The sequence below is a fragment of the Cenococcum geophilum genome (genome assembly GCF_001692895.1).
Source record: "Cenococcum geophilum 1.58 unplaced genomic scaffold K441scaffold_48, whole genome shotgun sequence".
In the NCBI taxonomy this organism is placed as follows: Eukaryota; Fungi; Ascomycota; class Dothideomycetes; order Gloniales; family Gloniaceae; genus Cenococcum; species Cenococcum geophilum.
The window spans coordinates 71,263-88,995 of record NW_027137606.1 but is presented as its reverse complement, the minus strand read 5'-3'; the positions used below and the strand labels follow the sequence as shown (position 1 = coordinate 88,995).

The 17,733-nt window shown below is 44.8% G+C and overlaps 4 protein-coding genes across 4 annotated transcripts; 2 read left to right on the top strand and 2 right to left on the bottom strand.

Annotated features, from left to right (window-relative positions):
- Positions 1 to 168: 168 nt before the first annotated feature.
- On the bottom strand, positions 169 to 456 carry K441DRAFT_579936 (uncharacterized protein; the record flags this gene model as incomplete). The annotated part of the gene is made up of 1 exon (XM_067644353.1): positions 169 to 456. One exon carries the CDS (start codon positions 454 to 456, stop codon positions 169 to 171), a length of 288 nt encoding a protein of 95 aa, XP_067499737.1.
- A 556-nt stretch (positions 457 to 1,012) lies between these two features.
- On the top strand, positions 1,013 to 8,571 carry K441DRAFT_707784 (uncharacterized protein; the record flags this gene model as incomplete). Its single annotated transcript, XM_067653741.1, has 14 exons — positions 1,013 to 1,172; positions 1,254 to 1,433; positions 1,551 to 1,671; positions 1,812 to 2,376; positions 2,475 to 2,542; positions 2,595 to 3,144; positions 5,185 to 6,208; positions 6,258 to 6,358; positions 6,409 to 6,595; positions 6,647 to 6,744; positions 6,795 to 6,928; positions 6,981 to 7,253; positions 7,302 to 8,346; positions 8,443 to 8,571. The coding sequence occupies 14 exons, from the start codon at positions 1,013 to 1,015 to the stop codon at positions 8,569 to 8,571; spliced, it is 4,635 nt and encodes a 1,544-aa protein (XP_067499736.1).
- Positions 8,572 to 9,012: 441 nt separating this feature from the next.
- On the bottom strand, positions 9,013 to 9,485 carry K441DRAFT_580025 (uncharacterized protein; the record flags this gene model as incomplete). The annotated part of the gene is made up of 2 exons (XM_067644355.1): positions 9,013 to 9,393; positions 9,453 to 9,485. 2 exons carry the CDS (start codon positions 9,483 to 9,485, stop codon positions 9,013 to 9,015), a joined length of 414 nt encoding a protein of 137 aa, XP_067499735.1.
- Positions 9,486 to 9,698: 213 nt separating this feature from the next.
- Positions 9,699 to 12,288, top strand: K441DRAFT_617994 (P-loop containing nucleoside triphosphate hydrolase protein; the record flags this gene model as incomplete). Its single annotated transcript, XM_067645822.1, has 3 exons — positions 9,699 to 10,401; positions 10,448 to 11,035; positions 11,087 to 12,288. The coding sequence occupies 3 exons, from the start codon at positions 9,699 to 9,701 to the stop codon at positions 11,887 to 11,889; spliced, it is 2,094 nt and encodes a 697-aa protein (XP_067499734.1). The 3' UTR covers positions 11,890 to 12,288.
- Between the last annotated feature and the right edge of the window lie 5,445 nt (positions 12,289 to 17,733).

The window sequence follows — 17,733 nt, the reverse complement described above, 5'->3', positions numbered from 1 at the left end:
TGAGACACATGGAGCCCGTGATAATTCTCCGATATTCTAAGGCTGTGCTCCACTGCCTAAGCTTTTGCCCAGACGCCAATGTAGATCCATCCCACGAGGCCGATCAGCCGTTGTTTCAACCTGGCCCCAGCCCTACGGTACCTGGCCGACGCTTTTCATTCGCCGCACCTAGCGGCTTCGCTCGACAGTGTCGTTCTGGTTTATGGGGATGGCATCAATCCAGAACGTCTTTGATATTCCCGGGTGTCGAAGTTCCCGTAAAGCTAAGAGGAGATTTCCCGCGACGTTGAAGAGTTTCCTATTGAGCGAAATTGAAGCAGTTATAGTAGGGTCTCCCCAAGTGTATGACAAGGCCCAGTATGGTGGTGGATCATCTCCATTCACGGCCTCAAGCCTGCAGGATACCTCTTCATTGCCTCTTGGGAAGTATGTGTACAAGACGGATATCCCATGCATGCTCGAGTGTTCAAAGAGAAGACCTTGAAGACTGTGGAAGCCGTTAGACCGGCAAGTGCGGCGGGTGGTTGCTGGAGGATCAGCCAGCTAAGGTTCGGTGCATTGAAGATCGCTAGCATAGAAAATGTGATCACTGAATCCTTGCTGTTCCCAGTGGCAATGTTTTGATTGTTAAAAAAAATGTCCGCAGGAGCCGTTCAGACAAACTAAATTGACAAGGCTTCAGAACCATTTTTGGTGCTATAGTTGCGAGATCTGTATTAGCATTCCTAAATAATATGGATGAGTTTTGAATAAGCTGCTTCCAGGCTTGATGAACTTTAGTGCCAGACGACATGGGGAAGCGTGCACGGACTTGAATTTCCGCAGATTCCTCCCAAAAAGCGTCATCATACTACTCAGCTCCGCTACGATAGTGTCGCCCTAAATTTACCATGTCCTACCTCGAATTGCAGTAGTCCCCCTCTCCAGGCCTCCTGCCAATGCAGCTGCGGCCTTGAACTCGAAACCCAGCATACCCAGACGGAGTCGTCCTTTGGATTCTCCTTTATGCACAATGTCGACATCCCCAGAGCCTCTCCGTAGACCACAGGAAGCCTCCTCCCAAAGTACAGACGATGCTTCGACACACTTAACCCCATCATCGGAGTCAGACGATGACGATGGATTGACGATGGTTGGAGACAGCTACACCGGGCAAAGCTTTCGCATGAAAAGTCTATCCTCGACCAGCAGAGAAAGAGTTAGAAAAGGCAATACTGCGGAGGGCCCAAAAAAATACGATGGGGAATATGAAGGAGGCGAAGATGAAAGTACACAGTTTCTGGAGGAATCCCGCCGGCTATCGCACAGCTCGTCGGTCCAGACCTTTGAGTTGTATACACCAGACGAAGATCGTTCAGTGTTGAAGAAGCTTGATAGGAAACTGGTGTTGTTCATGGCCTTATTATATCTGCTCAGCTTTCTAGATCGGTCGAGTAAGTGGTTTTTTAGCTTTTACGTTCGTGGATTTGCTTTATAACAACCATGATTGGGATTGAATCCTCGATGGTTGGCAGATTGACAGGGGCTTGACAGAGCTGACAAAACAATAGACATTGGGAATGCTAGAATCGCTGGTCTGGAAAAGGACCTTAACTTGAGTTCACGGCAGTATGAGTGGCTGTTGACCGCTTTCTACATCACTTATATCGTTTTTGAATGGATGACATTGATGTATGACCTTTTCACATCCCTGCATCATCCCGTCATGTACGAAAATATTGCTGTATTACAGCTGCGTGTAGATCTCGGGTCATGGCCCTCTATTTGGCTGTTTGCATATGGCACTGAACTACCTACTGACCGCTCCCAAGGTATCGAATTATACCTCCTCATATCTATATATCCCTATGCGTTTTATCTTGGGGACTGATAGCATCGCTTCAGTCAGTGACGACATCTTTTGGATCCCTATTAATATTAAGAGCCCTTCTTGGTGTCAGCGAGGCAGCCTTCGGACCCGGAGTTCCGTTCTACTTATCGTTCTTCTTCCGCCGCAACGAGCTCGCATTTAGAACTGGTTTGTTCATCTCTGCGGCTCCACTAGCTACATCCTTCGCCAGCAGTCTTGCTTGGCTCATCACTAAGCTTGGTCAAGACGGACCTCTTGCACCGTGGCGGCTTTTACTACTTGTCGAAGGCTTTCCTAGTGTGATTGTTGCGGCCTGGGCCTGGGAGTTCATCCCGGATAGTCCTGGCACGGCATGCTTCCTAAGCCCGAGACTAAGGGATGTTGCCGTGATGAGACTCAGCCAAGAAAATGAGGTATATGACGGGGATAACATGGAGAAAAATGAGTTTTCGGCGGAGAAGAAGATGGGCGTTAATAAACGGGAGGTTTTCCAGACGCTCATGGATCCTAAGTGTTATCTCACAGCCGTAAGTATCCCTCATCAACGTTGGGATCATAAAATCAACCACAACCTTTCGATTTCAGCACGTCATTGCGTTAATTTACGGGCTGACATTTCAAATAGCTCATGTTCTTCAGTTGCAACGTAGCATTCAGCTCACTGCCTGTATTCCTCCCAACCATAATCAGGGAGTACGTCCTCAAACCCCAGGTTATATGAACAGTTTACTAAGTCTCTTCTCAGCATGGGTCACACAGCCCTCTATTCTCAGGCCCTCTCCGCACCCCCTTATATATTCTCTTTTGCTGTCGTCCTCCTAACTGCGTACCTGTCCGATCGTCTCCAAACTCGCAGCACGTTCATTATCTTCCATGCTATCCTAGGCGCAAGCGGTTACTCTCTTATTGCTCTTGCAGGTTTTCGACGTTGGGATCATGTGTGGCGATACCTCGGAATCTACCCTGCCGCCGCAGGGTTCTTCTCTGCCATTACTATTATCATCACTTGGACCATTAACAACCAGGAATCGGACTCGAAAAAGGGAACTGGCATGGCCATGCTGAACATTATTGGCCAGTGTGGTCCATTGGTTGGTACGAGACTATATCCGGATACGGATAAGCCGTACTACGTACGAGGCATGTCGATTTGTGCGCTGTTCATGCTCGCTGTTGCGGGTTTGGCGTTTCTCCTAAGGATTGTATTGAAGAGGGCGAATGGCTGGACTAGAGATAGCAGAAATAAAGAGGGAAGCAACCAAGAGGACGGTGTGCCTCTCGTGAGCGGAGGAAAGGTCAAGAGGGAGAAGAAAGCATTCTATTTCATGTTATAGCACATATCTTCCTGCAAAATAGAAAACTCCCTGTATGATTATTATATATATTGTTCCACTCCAGGCTCATAACATTTCGTTTGTTGTGGACCAGATCATTGCGCCGCCGGAGTCCGAATTCGGCCTGATAAGCGGTATTTGATGACGTTTCCGCCGAGAACGGATTCTTTCTACCGCCATGCTTGTAGAATAGCCTATCTTATCGCCCATCGACGACATACACCAGTCAATCCGGTTCTAATTACCGTGTTCATATTTTCCCCTTTCCGAAAGTCACGTGAAAGCACCTGAACCTGATCCTCACAGTTATCTCATAAATCAGACGTCTGATTTATGAGATAACCTCACAGCAAAAAAGCCCTAGATAGAAAAAATACGAGGAATCATGAATATACCCTTTCACCCTTCATACTGAGAGAAGCTGTATATCTCACATAGTCAGTCAATATACAATGCTCCGCCTCTTTAAAAGTAGTAGTTTTATGTATATAGTGGTTATCTCAGTAAGCGACTCAGACGGCAAAGGCAAACTGAAGGCGCACTCACTAATACTAAAGTATCACTAGTCTCCATCCTAAAAACCGCCACTTTCTTTTAACCAATCAGCTATCTACCGACCTTAAGTTTGCCCTGCCGTCTGAGGGCCTATGGTGCGAGCTTTAGTGAGGCTCGACTTTAATTTTCGCAATTTTGTATAAGAGACACTCTCTCCCATATATTTAACTCCTTAACAATACCTTTTTAACCTAATAAGCTAATAAGTTAAATTAGACCAGTCTCCTCTATAATCGATTAGATTTTTATTAAAAAATAAATCTGTTAACTAGGTAAAGATTTAGGTAGATTTTGCGATATTTTGTAACAAAATCGCGCCTAGGCGAGGCTCTAGCAAGACAGCATTAAAATCACCTTTTTCACTGCCGTATCTCAACCCTTTTATAACGTCTAGTTATTATAAAAATACTACAAGGTAGGAGCTCTTTAGCTGCTCTATCTATTGCATTAAATAACGACATTGTAGCTATATTATATAAAATATTAGATATGGGTAGTCGGTCGCATTTTATCTAAAATCATTAAAATACACCTTTTTTACTGCCGTATCTCGACCCTTTTATAACGTCTAGTTATTATAAAAATACTATAAGGTAAGAGCTCTTTAGCTTCTCTATCTATTGCATTAAATAACGACGTTGTGGCTATATTATATAAAATATTAGATATAGGCAGTCGGTCGCATTTTATCTAAAACTCGTCGCTTTAAGTCGACGAGTCGGCACAATATGTTGATTTGATATTTTTCTACCTATAATTTTAACAACTTACTTTTATACTATAGGGTTTTTATATAAATATTCTTAAAAAGTAGCTTTAGTTATATAATCGATTAGATTTTTAAAAATACGTTATTTAGGGTAGAGGTAGGGCATTAAAAAAGGTAAAAAAAGATTTTAGTCTTGAATCGACCCTCATATATTTTCGCACTAAAGGCCCTCAGACGGCAACCGAGACAGCATTGTTAAGTAATCCTAACTAGCCCAAATTCTATCACACTAGTAAGGGTCTGGTAAAGCTATGCTACTTAAGTACTAGCGAGATTTACTGTCTTGGTTGCCGGCTGAGTCGCTTACTGAGATAATATAGTGGTGTTCTTTGGGACGCTTTGACCGGGTCTTGGACAAGACGGGAGCTCCAAACGTAGCACTAGCGCCACGGCCATCACATGCACCTCTCTTCCTCTAGCCACCGCAATTCTCATCCTTTTGGCTTCGGGTTCTTGAGATTCTACCTATCCACCTATTATGTTCCAAGGACTAAAGCACATGGGTGAGGTTGCAAAAAGCTTGTTTGCTGATGAGTGACGTCAATTCTCGCACGCCTGCATGTCGCACGACTGTTCTGGAGCATCATGGAATGAAAAGAAGTTGATCAGAAACATTACCACTAATTTCAAGGAGGCTGTGATCCCTTGAAAAGGAAGTTGAAATGGATCATACAAAGCGACAGTCCGATATGAGTGAGCGTGGGAGTTTTGAGCGACCATCTTCAGGCACATCTAAGGCTGAACAGCTAGAAAAACGTTCAGACAAGAGCCAAAATGCTGACAACCACTCGGAGGATTCCACTTTGCGAGAAGACCATGAGGTCTTCAGCAATGACCCGCCCGTGAATGATTACAAACGCGAAGTTGAATCGGAGAAAGAACCTGCAGCACTCCGAGACACAGAACACCTGGAATTTGAAGGTGATGAGGAAGAGCCAGCTATACCGCAATGTTTCCAACGGTCTACCAGCCCCGCCGTCATGCAAAGAAACAAGGGAGCTGCATATGAGAAAGTTGGTGAAGAAGGTATAAATAAGATGCACAAATTCTCCCTCTATGAGACCAGCACTCGGTTTTACCTCGTCGGCGGAGACGTTATGGATAGGCATTTCCGGGTACTTAAAATTGACCGCACAGCGCCTCCTGGACATTTGAATATCTTCGAGGATGACATTGTGTATGACAAGAGAGAGATGAACCAGCTTCTAAATGCCATCGATGATGGAAACAAGGGAACCGGCGGTATGAAGCTAAAGTGTAGCACCTGGGGACTTCTCGGCTTCATCAGATTTACCGAAGCGTACTACATGCTTCTCATCACCAAAAGAGCTCAAGTAGCGATGATAGGTGGGCATTACATATATCAAATCGATGGTACAGAGTTAGTACCACTCACCACGGGTTCTACATCTCGATTTCAAAGAGACCGCAACCCGGAAGAAGTAAGATTTCTCAGCATTCTGAACAACCTTGATCTGAGCCGGTCATTTTACTTCAGTTATTCGTATAATATTACTCGTAGCCTTCAGCAGAACATTATCCGAGAACGGGAAGCTCTGTGCCAAGGATTTCGTTATTCAAACTACGACTTCAATGACATGTTTGTTTGGAACAACTACCTTTTGGAACCAGCCCGAGCTGCGCTGAAAAGTACTTACGATTGGTGTCTTCCAATTATTCATGGTTTCATTCACCAATCTTGTATGTGTTCGTAATTTTCCTGCGCCTAAAAATACTGATCATGAATTAGCGCTGAATGTGTTTGGTCGACGAGTATACATTACAATCATTGCCCGGCGATCAAGATTCTTTGCCGGCGCACGCTTCTTAAAACGTGGTGCAAACGACTTAGTGAGCAACTACCACTTTCTACACCTTCGAATTTATTTAATAAGTCTTAGGGCTACGTCGCCAATGATGTCGAAACAGAACAGATCGTTTCCGAACTACTCAATACTTCATTTCATGCCCCCGGACCTCGACTATACGCCAACCCCACATACACATCTTATCTTCAGCATCGCGGAAGTATCCCCTTGTACTGGACGCAGGATAATACAGGAGTAACTCCAAAGCCAGACATCGATCGTATGTATGAGTTTCCACGAGTAATGAATTGCTTCATTAACCTCTGTCCAGTAAATCTTGTAGACCCTTTTTACAGTGCCGCAGCACTTCACTTCGATAATTTATTTGAGCGATATGGCGCGCCCGTTTATGTGCTTAACTTGATCAAGGTGAATTGGCCTATGGCGCAATAACGCATAGCCTTGCTAATGAGTTATAGTCGCGCGAGCGTACTCCACGGGAGTCAAAGCTTTTACACGAGTATCAAAACGCCATAAAATATCTTAATCAATCTTTGCCGACTGACAAGAAGATATTGTACGAGGCATTCGATATGAGCAGGGCCTCTAAAACGTGAGAGAAAGCATGCCTTGTGAATCTAGGTATCATTCCTAACATTTTGCAGGCGAGGTCAAGATGTGATAGGGACTCTTGAGTCAATCGCGGAGAAAGTTCTCCAAAAGACAGGATTCTTTCACAATGGAGATAGCAATTTTAATTCGCCGCAGATTCAAAACGGTGTTGCAAGGACAAATTGCATAGACTGTCTGGACAGAACAAATGCTGCTCAGTTCGTCATTGGTAAGCGTGCTCTGGGCCGGCAGCTTCAAGCAATTGGGGTCCTCGCCGGGAATACGGTTGAATACGACACTGACGCGGTGAATACCCTCACCCACATGTAAGTTCCATTCTGGAATTAATCTACTTAGATGCTGATTTGGGATAGGTTTCACGACCATGGAGATACCATCGCAATCCAGTATGGTGGATCACACCTTGTCAATACAATGTCAACATATAGGAAGATCAATCATTGGCAAAGCCACTCACGAGACATGGTAGAGAGCTTCAAACGTTACTATCACAACTCCTTTCTCGACTCTCAGCGACAAGAAGCTTACAACCTCTTCCTTGGAAACTATATATTCGCTCAAGGTCAGCCCATGCTGTGGGACCTAACAACTGACTACTACCTGCACCACGCCGATCCACGCGCATGGCTTAACAAGGGCCGTCGAGATTATATTAATTGGTATACGCCGTCCTTTCTCGAACCACGTGCTCTGCCAGCGTCCACGGAGCCGAACGTTGAATTATTGAGGAAAGGCGTTGGCCTCTTTGATGATTACTGGCTGGAATACTACCGCCCACTGGCTATCTCCTCCTTTCTAAAGATTTTCTCCTTTCGCCTCAATTCCCCTGCCCGCTACTTGCCAGACAGGTCCCTCCAGTCACGCGACTTCGACCTCTCCCCCTTCTGTCCACGCAAGCAGCCCCATGAGAACGAATCACCAGAGAAAAAACCCCTTCGAAAGGGTGTCACAATCGTCGATCCCAGCGAGACAGACTCCCAACGCCTTACCATCGCTGGCCGCCGTAACCAAGCACGCCTCGCGCCTCCTGCAACAAACGAAAGTAACTCACCCATCAAACAAAGCATCTTACGTGACCCTCACTTTAAAACCCAAATACTCCCATCCACAAGCTCAATGAGCATGTCTCTCTCAAACTCCAACTCTTCATTTAAACCCGCGGACAAGAGTCTTATGACCCAATGGACACTCGATCAGTTCTACACCAACTCCCTTAACCCCTCCGTCACGGATGCGGAGGCTTCAGAATACGAGCACTACATTTCCCACCCGCTCAATCTGCCCCTCGTTGTGTCTACAGAAACTCCCGAAGATTCCAATCTCGACTTCGTCGAATATCTCAGCATTACTGCCCCTTCCACCTTTGGTGCCTATAAATCAGGGCTCGGTGAAGGCGGAGTGAACGGTATTGGAGGTTCAGATGGAGATGGAGGACGCTGGGATGTCAGCGAAGAGGATATAGCGCACTATGCAGAATTCTTGACTGTCGCAGAGAACCCGCTAGATGTCAAAGAGGGGGATGGTGGGAAGAAGAGGTATAAGGCGTATCGGCAATGGTTGAGGGGGAAGAGTTTGTTCAAGCAAAGTAAAGTTGATCCGGAGTATCAGATGCAAGAGAGATAGATATGAGTTTGCATGCTATCTTTTCATCGACCAGTTTTGTAGGCTATCAGCAGTTTGGACTCGGTGTTGTGTATGGCTAGCGTGGGCATAGAGCATGGTTAGGTGATTCTCAGTGTTGGGTATTGATATTCTTTGCTAGAGATAATGCAACTACTCAATAATCTAGAGGTATATATTCCTCCTATACTAAGAATGTACGAGTAGCGCACATCACGATAAGCCTTCATGTGTTTTTACTCAAGTCAGGGTGATAGCCATCAAAGCTAACTGCAGCTTCCGTCTAGTGCTTAAGCAACATTGTAAGCAGTACTTCAAACATATCCTGCCTCATGTTAAAGAGCACGGTCACTCTTATAAGTGCATGCCTATCCTCTTCTGACTGACTAATAGCCTGACCTGTTGATGCATCACTCCATTTTGAGGTATCTTCATGCCAAAAATTCATAATTTTATCCGCCCTCCCGTCCCAGCATCGGGCCTTCTGTTCTCCGTAATATAGCCATGAGCGACGGGATTTAATCCATGGCTCGCATTTTCTGGAAGTGGGAACGGTGGTTTTCGTAGCTGTTCTGTAAAAAATACTGGATGTCTGATAGCACTGTCATACCGATGTTGCATGAGATCAGTGACCCGAGACTGCAACATAGGCGCTTGAGGCATAGGGCCGAATGGAGGCATCGCCTCTAACTGATTCCTATGTTGACGTGCACCGGGAATTTCGGTTGGTTGCCGTATTTCTTGGGGAGGTTTGAAGCTACCGGACAGCTGCTGTTGAGAGCGAGTCTGTTGGTGGAGGTAGCTTGGTCCTGGCTGCGGCGGGTACTGCGGCGACTATTAATCATTAACTGTAATTAGAAGGGATATAGGTACGAGAAATATACCTTTGGTCGCGACGGCTGCAACACTGGAAGCATGCCAGGACGAGTTGGAAATGTTCATATAAGCTTTCGTGACGGTTGCTCGAAATGCTTCATGCCTCCACATGCCGAGGTCCATTGCCCGCGAGACGTCATTAAAATTGCTGCTGCTACGGAAGACCATACCTTCTAAAGACGCCAATGGGAGCAGGGGTATACAGAAATATATATTCGAAGTTTGTATGACTCAAGCTCAACTAACAAAACGAGATGCAAGGAACAGCTGCACTTTTCTTCGCTGCTTCAAAATGTTGCAGTTTCAATGCTTCTTATAGATTACTTAGCACGCCCATAATACAAATCTCCAACGGCACCTTTTACCGCCAGCATCCCGCATTGCGACCTCCGCCGGGGCAGGACGCTCCTCCAAATCTACCATTGTTCCCTCAATTGACCCTGTCTCTCCCTTCTTTCTCGTCACCGAACCAGCATTGGGCTATCCTAAGCCCTTCTTCGACCGTGAGGACTGCATTCCTCCAAATTCTCCGTGGCCAGTTGCTGTGCTTTCCGCCCACGGCTCGATCATACCCGTACCTCCTCTCTGACAAGATCGCCGCCAAGAATCCCAAATTGCGCTTTCCCGAGAGAGCTATAGAATATGTTGGCTTCGACGTGGAGAGGAAAGCGTTTGGGGGTGCATACCTAAGCGCTCGGTATGAGAGCCGTGTAGAAGAGACGGATTTCTCGTTGGCCCAATACTTGACTGGGGTTACCGGACTTAATGTTGGAGAGGAGTATGTGAAAGAGCGCCTGCCGGACCAGGATGCAATGCTCCAGGTTGTAAAGGATCTTGGATTGGAGCCATACTTCCACAAACCTGTTAGCACTCTGAGTAATGGGCAGTCGAGACGCGCAAGGATTGGGAAGGCTTTGCTGAGCAAGCCCGAGATGCTACTATTGGATGCACCATTTAGTAAGATCGCCTTATTATTAGTTCGGTAATTGACTAACTGTACTAGTCGGTCTTGATCCGTTTGTGTCGAAGCATATCTCCCAAGTCTTGCATGGGCTAGCTGAAGCTAATGCACCCCGCGTGGTGTTATCGTTAAGGCCTCAAGATGTTATACCAGGATGGATAACCCATGTTGTCTATGCAGGCGAGGACGGCAAAGTTGACGCCCTAGGGCCAAAAGGAGAGGTCTTTCAGTACCTTAAAGAACAGTATGAGTCAGTAGAGTCAACGTTAAGGAATTCTAAAAGAACAGAAGGGGTTAGCGCAGGTGAACACGCCGAACTGGATCCAAAATTAGTGGAAATTAGAAAAGTAGGACGTCACATGTCCGAGAGAGGAGACTTCGATTTGGCATCTCAAGTCGATGAGTCTACCACTTCTCATAGTTCTGCGCTCAGCCGGGATGCGTATACGAAAATTGATGAGTCTCGAGTACCTATCGGCGACCCCCTCGTTGAGATGGAAGGAATCAGAATCAAGTACGGGACCAACTCTGTCCTTGGGAACTGGCAGCAAGACATAGAGGGCTCCGTAAAGGACGGTCTGTGGTGGAATATTCACCGAGGGCAGCGGTGGGGTATATTCGGAGCAAACGGTAGAGTCAAACAGGTACGAGAACAGGCAAATCATGCTAATCTCTGAATAGGGTCCGGAAAGACCACGCTCCTATCCCTAATCACATCTGATCACCCACAAACATATTCTGCTCCAGTGCGTATCTTTCAACGCTCACGATTGCCATCGCCAGGTGTTCCCGGAATCTCAATCTTTGACATCCAATCTCGAATGGGCCACTCATCTCCAGAAGTTCACGCGCTCTTTCCAAAGGATCTCAGTGTTAGACGGACACTAGAATCTGCTTGGGCAGATACTCCATTGACCAAACCTGCGCTTAACTCTGAGGCAACTCAACGAGTTGAGGCGTGTCTGCGCTGGTTTAGGGCAGAATTAAATCCGCTCTTCGATAACGCTGAAGCACTAAATAACACAGAGTCTTCTTCCCTTGGGTGGACCTCACACATCATATTTGGAGAGCTCTCGTTTTCGGCTCAACGTGTCGCGCTCTTCCTCCGCGCCACCATTCGCAACCCTGATATCGTAATACTAGACGAGGCATTTAGCGGCATGGACGACCTTGTCCGGGACAAATGCTTATTATTTCTAAGCAGAGGCGAGAGCATGACGCTGCATTATCATGATACTGGCCCCAGGCCTACAGAGAATGAGCTCTCTCGTCAAGGCAAAGTGAGCGTTCCAGGCCTCCAGGATCACCAGGCGTTGTTATGCGTTAGTCACAGTCACCAGGAAGTCCCAGGCTGTATAAGAGAATGGATATGTTTGCCTGAGCCTGGAGCGGGGCCGCCAAGATTTGGGCGTCTGGATGGGCCCGTAGAGTTGAGCTATGAGCGCTGGAATAAGATTTGGAATTGGCCTACTGGAAAGCCGTAGAACAGCGGGGTATTTGAGTGTTGTGTTATAGAAAAATGGCACTTATTAAAGGTGATTCGAGAAAGACTAAAGACACCCTGAGGGAACCTTCAGCGCACGAGCATCTAGGCACATAGGGTCCAGATGGAGGGGATCAGTCAGATGTCCTCCACATTGGGGGTTTGCTGGGGTTTGCTGGGTGCCTCGTTGGGTGCTAAACTAGCGAACTCCTACAATACATAGTCTATAACAAACGGTCGTGGTCCTGGATAATGTTGGCGGGTTTTACTGGATCCGTAGTGCACTCTAGGTAATAGGCTAGATTAGTACAGTTATGCTTATTTGTGTGCTAGTTCATATTACTGTAGTAACTCTACCTCCGTTTTAGAGGGTTCTGCTGCCGCTTTTAGCAGTTCTTGCACCTAAGTATTAAGACTTATTGGAAGATGTAAGACAAAGACTCTGCTTATAACTCTGCTTAGTTATCTACATAATGTAGAAACTGTGGTGCGCTATAACCTATGCTCTACCCTAGCAATGCAACACCCAACCGGCTACCTTAGTAAGGGCCTCAATTACACCATTATACGGCAACGCTTTGCCTCTTTGACGCAGCCCTCTATGGTGAGCTGTCTAAAACGCGTCACAGGCCCTGCTAAGAGCTGTGGTGCCGTCGGTTAAACTCTGGTTGAGGTTCGCTCTAAGCTCTGTGATAAATGTCTGAAAGACAGCGGCTATATCCACCGGGATATTAGCCGATCCTTTTGCCTTCTATGCTGCGCCGGCATTAAGGACAGAGATACTAGTAGTTGCCGTCCTGGACTATAGAGTATTAGCTTGCGACTATATAAGGAAGTTAGACACTTACTAAGACACGAGATTTCATTGATAGTTACTCCGTAAAGATTAATTAGAACATTCTCGTCACGTCGTTGGTGGATGGTATAAAGTCTTGCATTGGTAACCGCATCACCCTTATAGGCGGCTACATTACCGTTTCTAATTCTGGTACGTCCTTCATCAGTAACGTCCCGCCGGACATCTCGGCGATAGACACCGATGAATCTATGCTTCGCTGAGTACCTTAAGGCACTCCATGAGGGTTGATTAAGTGTACATAATTAACTTAGTAAAACCACTTCGGGGCACACCTGATTAATCTATCACGCATATTCTGCAAATCTTTCTTCTGGAGCCCGTCGACGAGGCGTTTGGTGTTCCCATTCCTGGTACTCCTTGAGATCGTTTGTGTTGAAATGGACGATCAAGGGGAGTCAAAAGTAGGAAGGTATACATCAATAATTAGGTGGCTGGTAACAGCCACCATATATTGGGCCTAGCCATCCGATTCTCAACAATTTGGCGTCGGAGCGAACCCTTTTAGGACGGGAAGAATTGTGCCACCGGTGTTTTGGATGAGACGACAAGTGATGGGATGCTCTTTTCTCCATCTGCTAGTGGGGAGGAGGTTGAGATGGTTCTATTTTAGCTCAAGTATTAAGCCAGCATTGGGATATTTGCGCCGATATTCCTTCGGGCTACTCGCTGGATAGTACGGTTTTGTGGTCTGGTTCGTCATTACTGTAAAGCCTATGGCAGTGAGTGGGTTACGAATGTATTAAGAACGAGCTCTCGGGGTAGGATATTTAGCAGTTGTAATCCCGCTGACTTAATTCAATGTTAAGGCGCTGACTTGCGTAGCAAGTCTACTGAGTAGCTTAGATTGCCTTTGAAGAAACGATTAAGGGCAATAGTTTGTAAAGGGTTATTAATTCCCCTCCTTGATGATTATATAATACAAGCTGCATTTTTTCACTCAAAGACAGGGTTGCATATCAATCAACGAAGTTTCAATATTGAATTGAATTGATTGCCAAGACTTAATCAATTCAACCAACTGAGAGTTCGCTGGCTTGGCAACCTAATCAATCTAGAGGCCCTGATTGAATTGAATTGATTGATAAATATTGAAGCTTTTGATATTATTGACCCGAGGTACGAGTGGTCTATACTTTTAGGTGTAGGTGTTCGAATTTTCAAACTCCTGCCAAGCCAGCTTTTGATTGGTTAGAAAAACCCGCCAAGCTAGCTTCTGGTTGGTTAGAGAAAAAGTCGCGGGCGGTATCTACCTGCAGAATACACGTGACGAACATTAAAATATTTAAGATCTTACTATCAAAAAATCAACCTCTTCAATGGAAGAGGTGGAACGGAAGATGTTTGCGGCAAAGCCTTGGAAAGCGCCAGGGGACGACGGCCTACCAGCGATGGTGTGGAGGCAGATATGGCCGGTAATAAAAGACAGGGTCCTGCTCCTCTTTCAGACCTCACTAGACGAGGGCAACCTTCCCAACCAATGGAGAAATGCCAAGATTATACCGCTTAAGAAGCCAAATAAAGGAGACTATACGAAGGCAAGGGCATGGAGGCCTATCTCTCTGCTGTCTACGTTAGGCAAGGTGCTAAAGTCTATAGTCGCCGAGAGAATATCGCACGCAGCAGAGACCTTTGGACTACTACCTACAAATTACTTTAGGGCAAGGAAGAAGCGCTCCACTAAACAGGCGCTGCTACTACTGCAAGAACATATCTATAACGCGTGGAGGTCTAAGAAGGTACTCAGCCTTATTAGCTTTAATATAAAGGGTGCATACAACGGAGTATATAAAGAGAGGCTACTACAAAGGCTCATAGCAAGAGGTATACCGCCAGTGCTAGTGCGGTGGATTAATACATTCTACTCTAATCGTACGGCGACTATCTTAGTTAACGGCCATACCTCTAACTAGTAATAGTTACTACAAGCAGGACTACTACAAGGATTGCCGCTCTCGCTAATACTATTCCTCTTTTTTAACGCCGATCTAGTCTAGCACCGGCTTAATATAAATAGAGGCTTAATAGCGTTCGTGGACGATTATAATGCATAAATTATAGAACCATCAGTAGCAGCAAACTGCGAAGGCATTTAGGCTATTATTAATAGAGCAATAAACTAGGAGAAACAAAGCGGCGCAACGTTTAAAGGTAAAAAGACTATACTAGTGTACTTTATAAGAAACGCGGACCGGACCAATACTACCCCATTTATAATTAAAGGAAAAACAGTTATACTAGGGCATACAGCTAAGATCCTAGGGGTAGTTATAGATGCGGAGCTTTGGTATAAGCAATATATCGCAAAAGCAGCCACCAAGGGCCTTATCACAGCTATAGCACTAAAGAGACTCCAGATAGTATCCCCTTTAACCACAAGACAACTATTTAGGGCAACGGTAGCGCTAGTGGTGGACTACGCCTTAAACATCTAGATATACGCCTATAGGGGTTCCACTATAGCCGCAATAAATAGGGTACAAAAAATTGGAGCGTAGGCAATTATAGGAACTTTCCGTATAGTAGCTACGGTTATTAGGGAGGCCAAAGTAAGCATACGGTTAGTACGCGAGCGGCATTTAAAGAGGGCCACTAAGTTATAGGTTAACCTTAACACGCTATATAAGACGAACCCGCTCTTAAGGCTCCGCATAAAGGTGCTCCAGAGGTTCACGTCCCTACTACAGAAGATAGCCTATATATATTAATATATACTAATAGATAAGATAGAGGTCATTTAGCCCTATATAGTACTACTATAGGAGGACTAACTGCCTATAAGCATTAACCTAGATAAAGATAGGGCAACTAAAGCCGCTAACTCCACCTAAGGCATATAGATCGCAACAAGCTCGTCTAGGAGGAGAGGCATAGTAGGGATGGGAGGTATTGTCTATAACACCCTTAGTAATACGCCAAATAGGGAAGCTATTATATACTCAATTATACTAAAACTAAGAGTAGAACAGAACCTATACATAGCTAAACTAGCGGCAATATTAATGGTAATAAGGTGCTTACTGCTAGATCTATAGAAGAGATAGATTACTATATTCACTAGTAATTAAGCAGCACTACTAGCGATTAGCTAACCTAAGCAACAATCTGGCTAAATAAGTATTGCATAGATCTATAACATAGCCCGCATATTAAGGCAAAGAAGTAACCGTTTTCTTATTATATGGGTCCCTTAAGGGGAGTTTAAACTAGGCAAGAAGGTAAAAGTAGTAGTACGGCGAGCTACTATATAAGGACGCCTACTGTAAGGACAACAATACTAGGCTAAGGCTATAATAATAAACACCGCAAGAACAAAACAGTAGGGTAGGAAAACACTACTGGAAGGAGTAGGAAGGTATTTAAGAAAAATGGACACAGTACTACTAGGTAAATATACCCGTAGGCTATATAACTCCCTTAAGCGAAAAGAGGTAAATATATTAGCCTAGTTACGGATAGAAATAATATAACTTAATGGGTATCTACACCGCATTAGAGCGGCAGAATTAGATTAATATAATTACGGATAAGTAAGAGAAATAGTTAAACACTTTCTCTTTAGGTGTATAAAATGGATATTATATTAAGAGCAAATGCTGCAGCAAATAGATATAAAAAGAGGCAGCTTATCCTTCTATCTTAGGGGGAAGGCGTTAAGTAACTCTAAATAGTAGATACCAAACGTAGACGCGGTCCGAGCAATAGTAAAATACGCAATAGCTACTAGATAACTTAAGGCAGAATTAAATTAATAACCCGTCTACCATAGTCAGAAACTCCCCCCCCTTCTCTACGCTTTAACTAACCTATACTATACACCCTCGTGCCACCAGTAGATCTCGCTTTAATTACTAAAGATAGAACACTAAATACTTAAAGGAATAGCCCCCCAAGACCACCTACTACTAACCACCTATAAGATCTCATAAAATAAGGCATAAGTAACACTAGGGAATACTAAATAAGGCATATATACGGGCTTATACAAGAATATGGCGAGACTAAAGGAAGCGTAATTATATAATATAGTACTAGTGCCCTTTAGGCTTAGTGCCTCCGGGCGGAATAAACTTCATTATCAATTAACCTCTTTGTTAATATCTCTATTAATACTACTATATGCGTCTTATCTATAGTAGAACCTGCTTTAATTAAGTGCAGCAAGTGCTATTTAATATAACCCTATATTAATTTTATTAAAAACGGCCCATCTACTAAGCTTTTAAAGCAATGTTAATTGTGTCGGTTAAAGGCGTGTTTTTCCTATATATTACTTCTACTTTTACTTACTTTCCTAGGGCTCTAAATATAGTTTAAATAGGCGGAAAGCAGAGCTTGGTTCTACTAAGACTCGTCCTACAAAGCGCTAGTGAAATGCTTTACCTAAAACCGATACTAAGGACGTCTTCTTACCTCGCGGCTAGAACAGTTAAGATACCCCTAAAATAGCTTAACGGCGGAAGACAATTAGGGTAATATAACGAGAGCACCGCATTCTTAATCGGCGGAGTAAAGCTCACTTGCCTACTCCTCCGCTATATACTACAGATAAAGCTCCGTATAGTGGGAGAGGCACTCTAAATAACCTAAATGCGTCCTTGCCGTAACTAGCTCCTATGCCTACTCTACCGCTAATACCTACACTACCGCCAATACCTATACTACCGCTAATACCTACTCTACCGCCAACACCTACTCTACCGCCAATACCACCTTCCTTACGGCAAGCTCCCTCTTAGCGGCAAGCTCCCTCTTGGCAAGCTCTAACTACGGCTACACTACTACCTGTTTTAGCTATTAATTAGGAGCGGATTAAGAAGTTTAGGAGTATACTATAGGCTAAATATATAGAGACGTGTAGTTGTTGCAAGGAGTAGTAGTTCCAAATAGGCCTAGCTACAGAGGGTAATAATATAGGTGTATGTAAAGCCTATATTAAGGACGCCGATAGTCTTAAGGATCTAACCCTCCCCCCCCTATTTAGTAAAA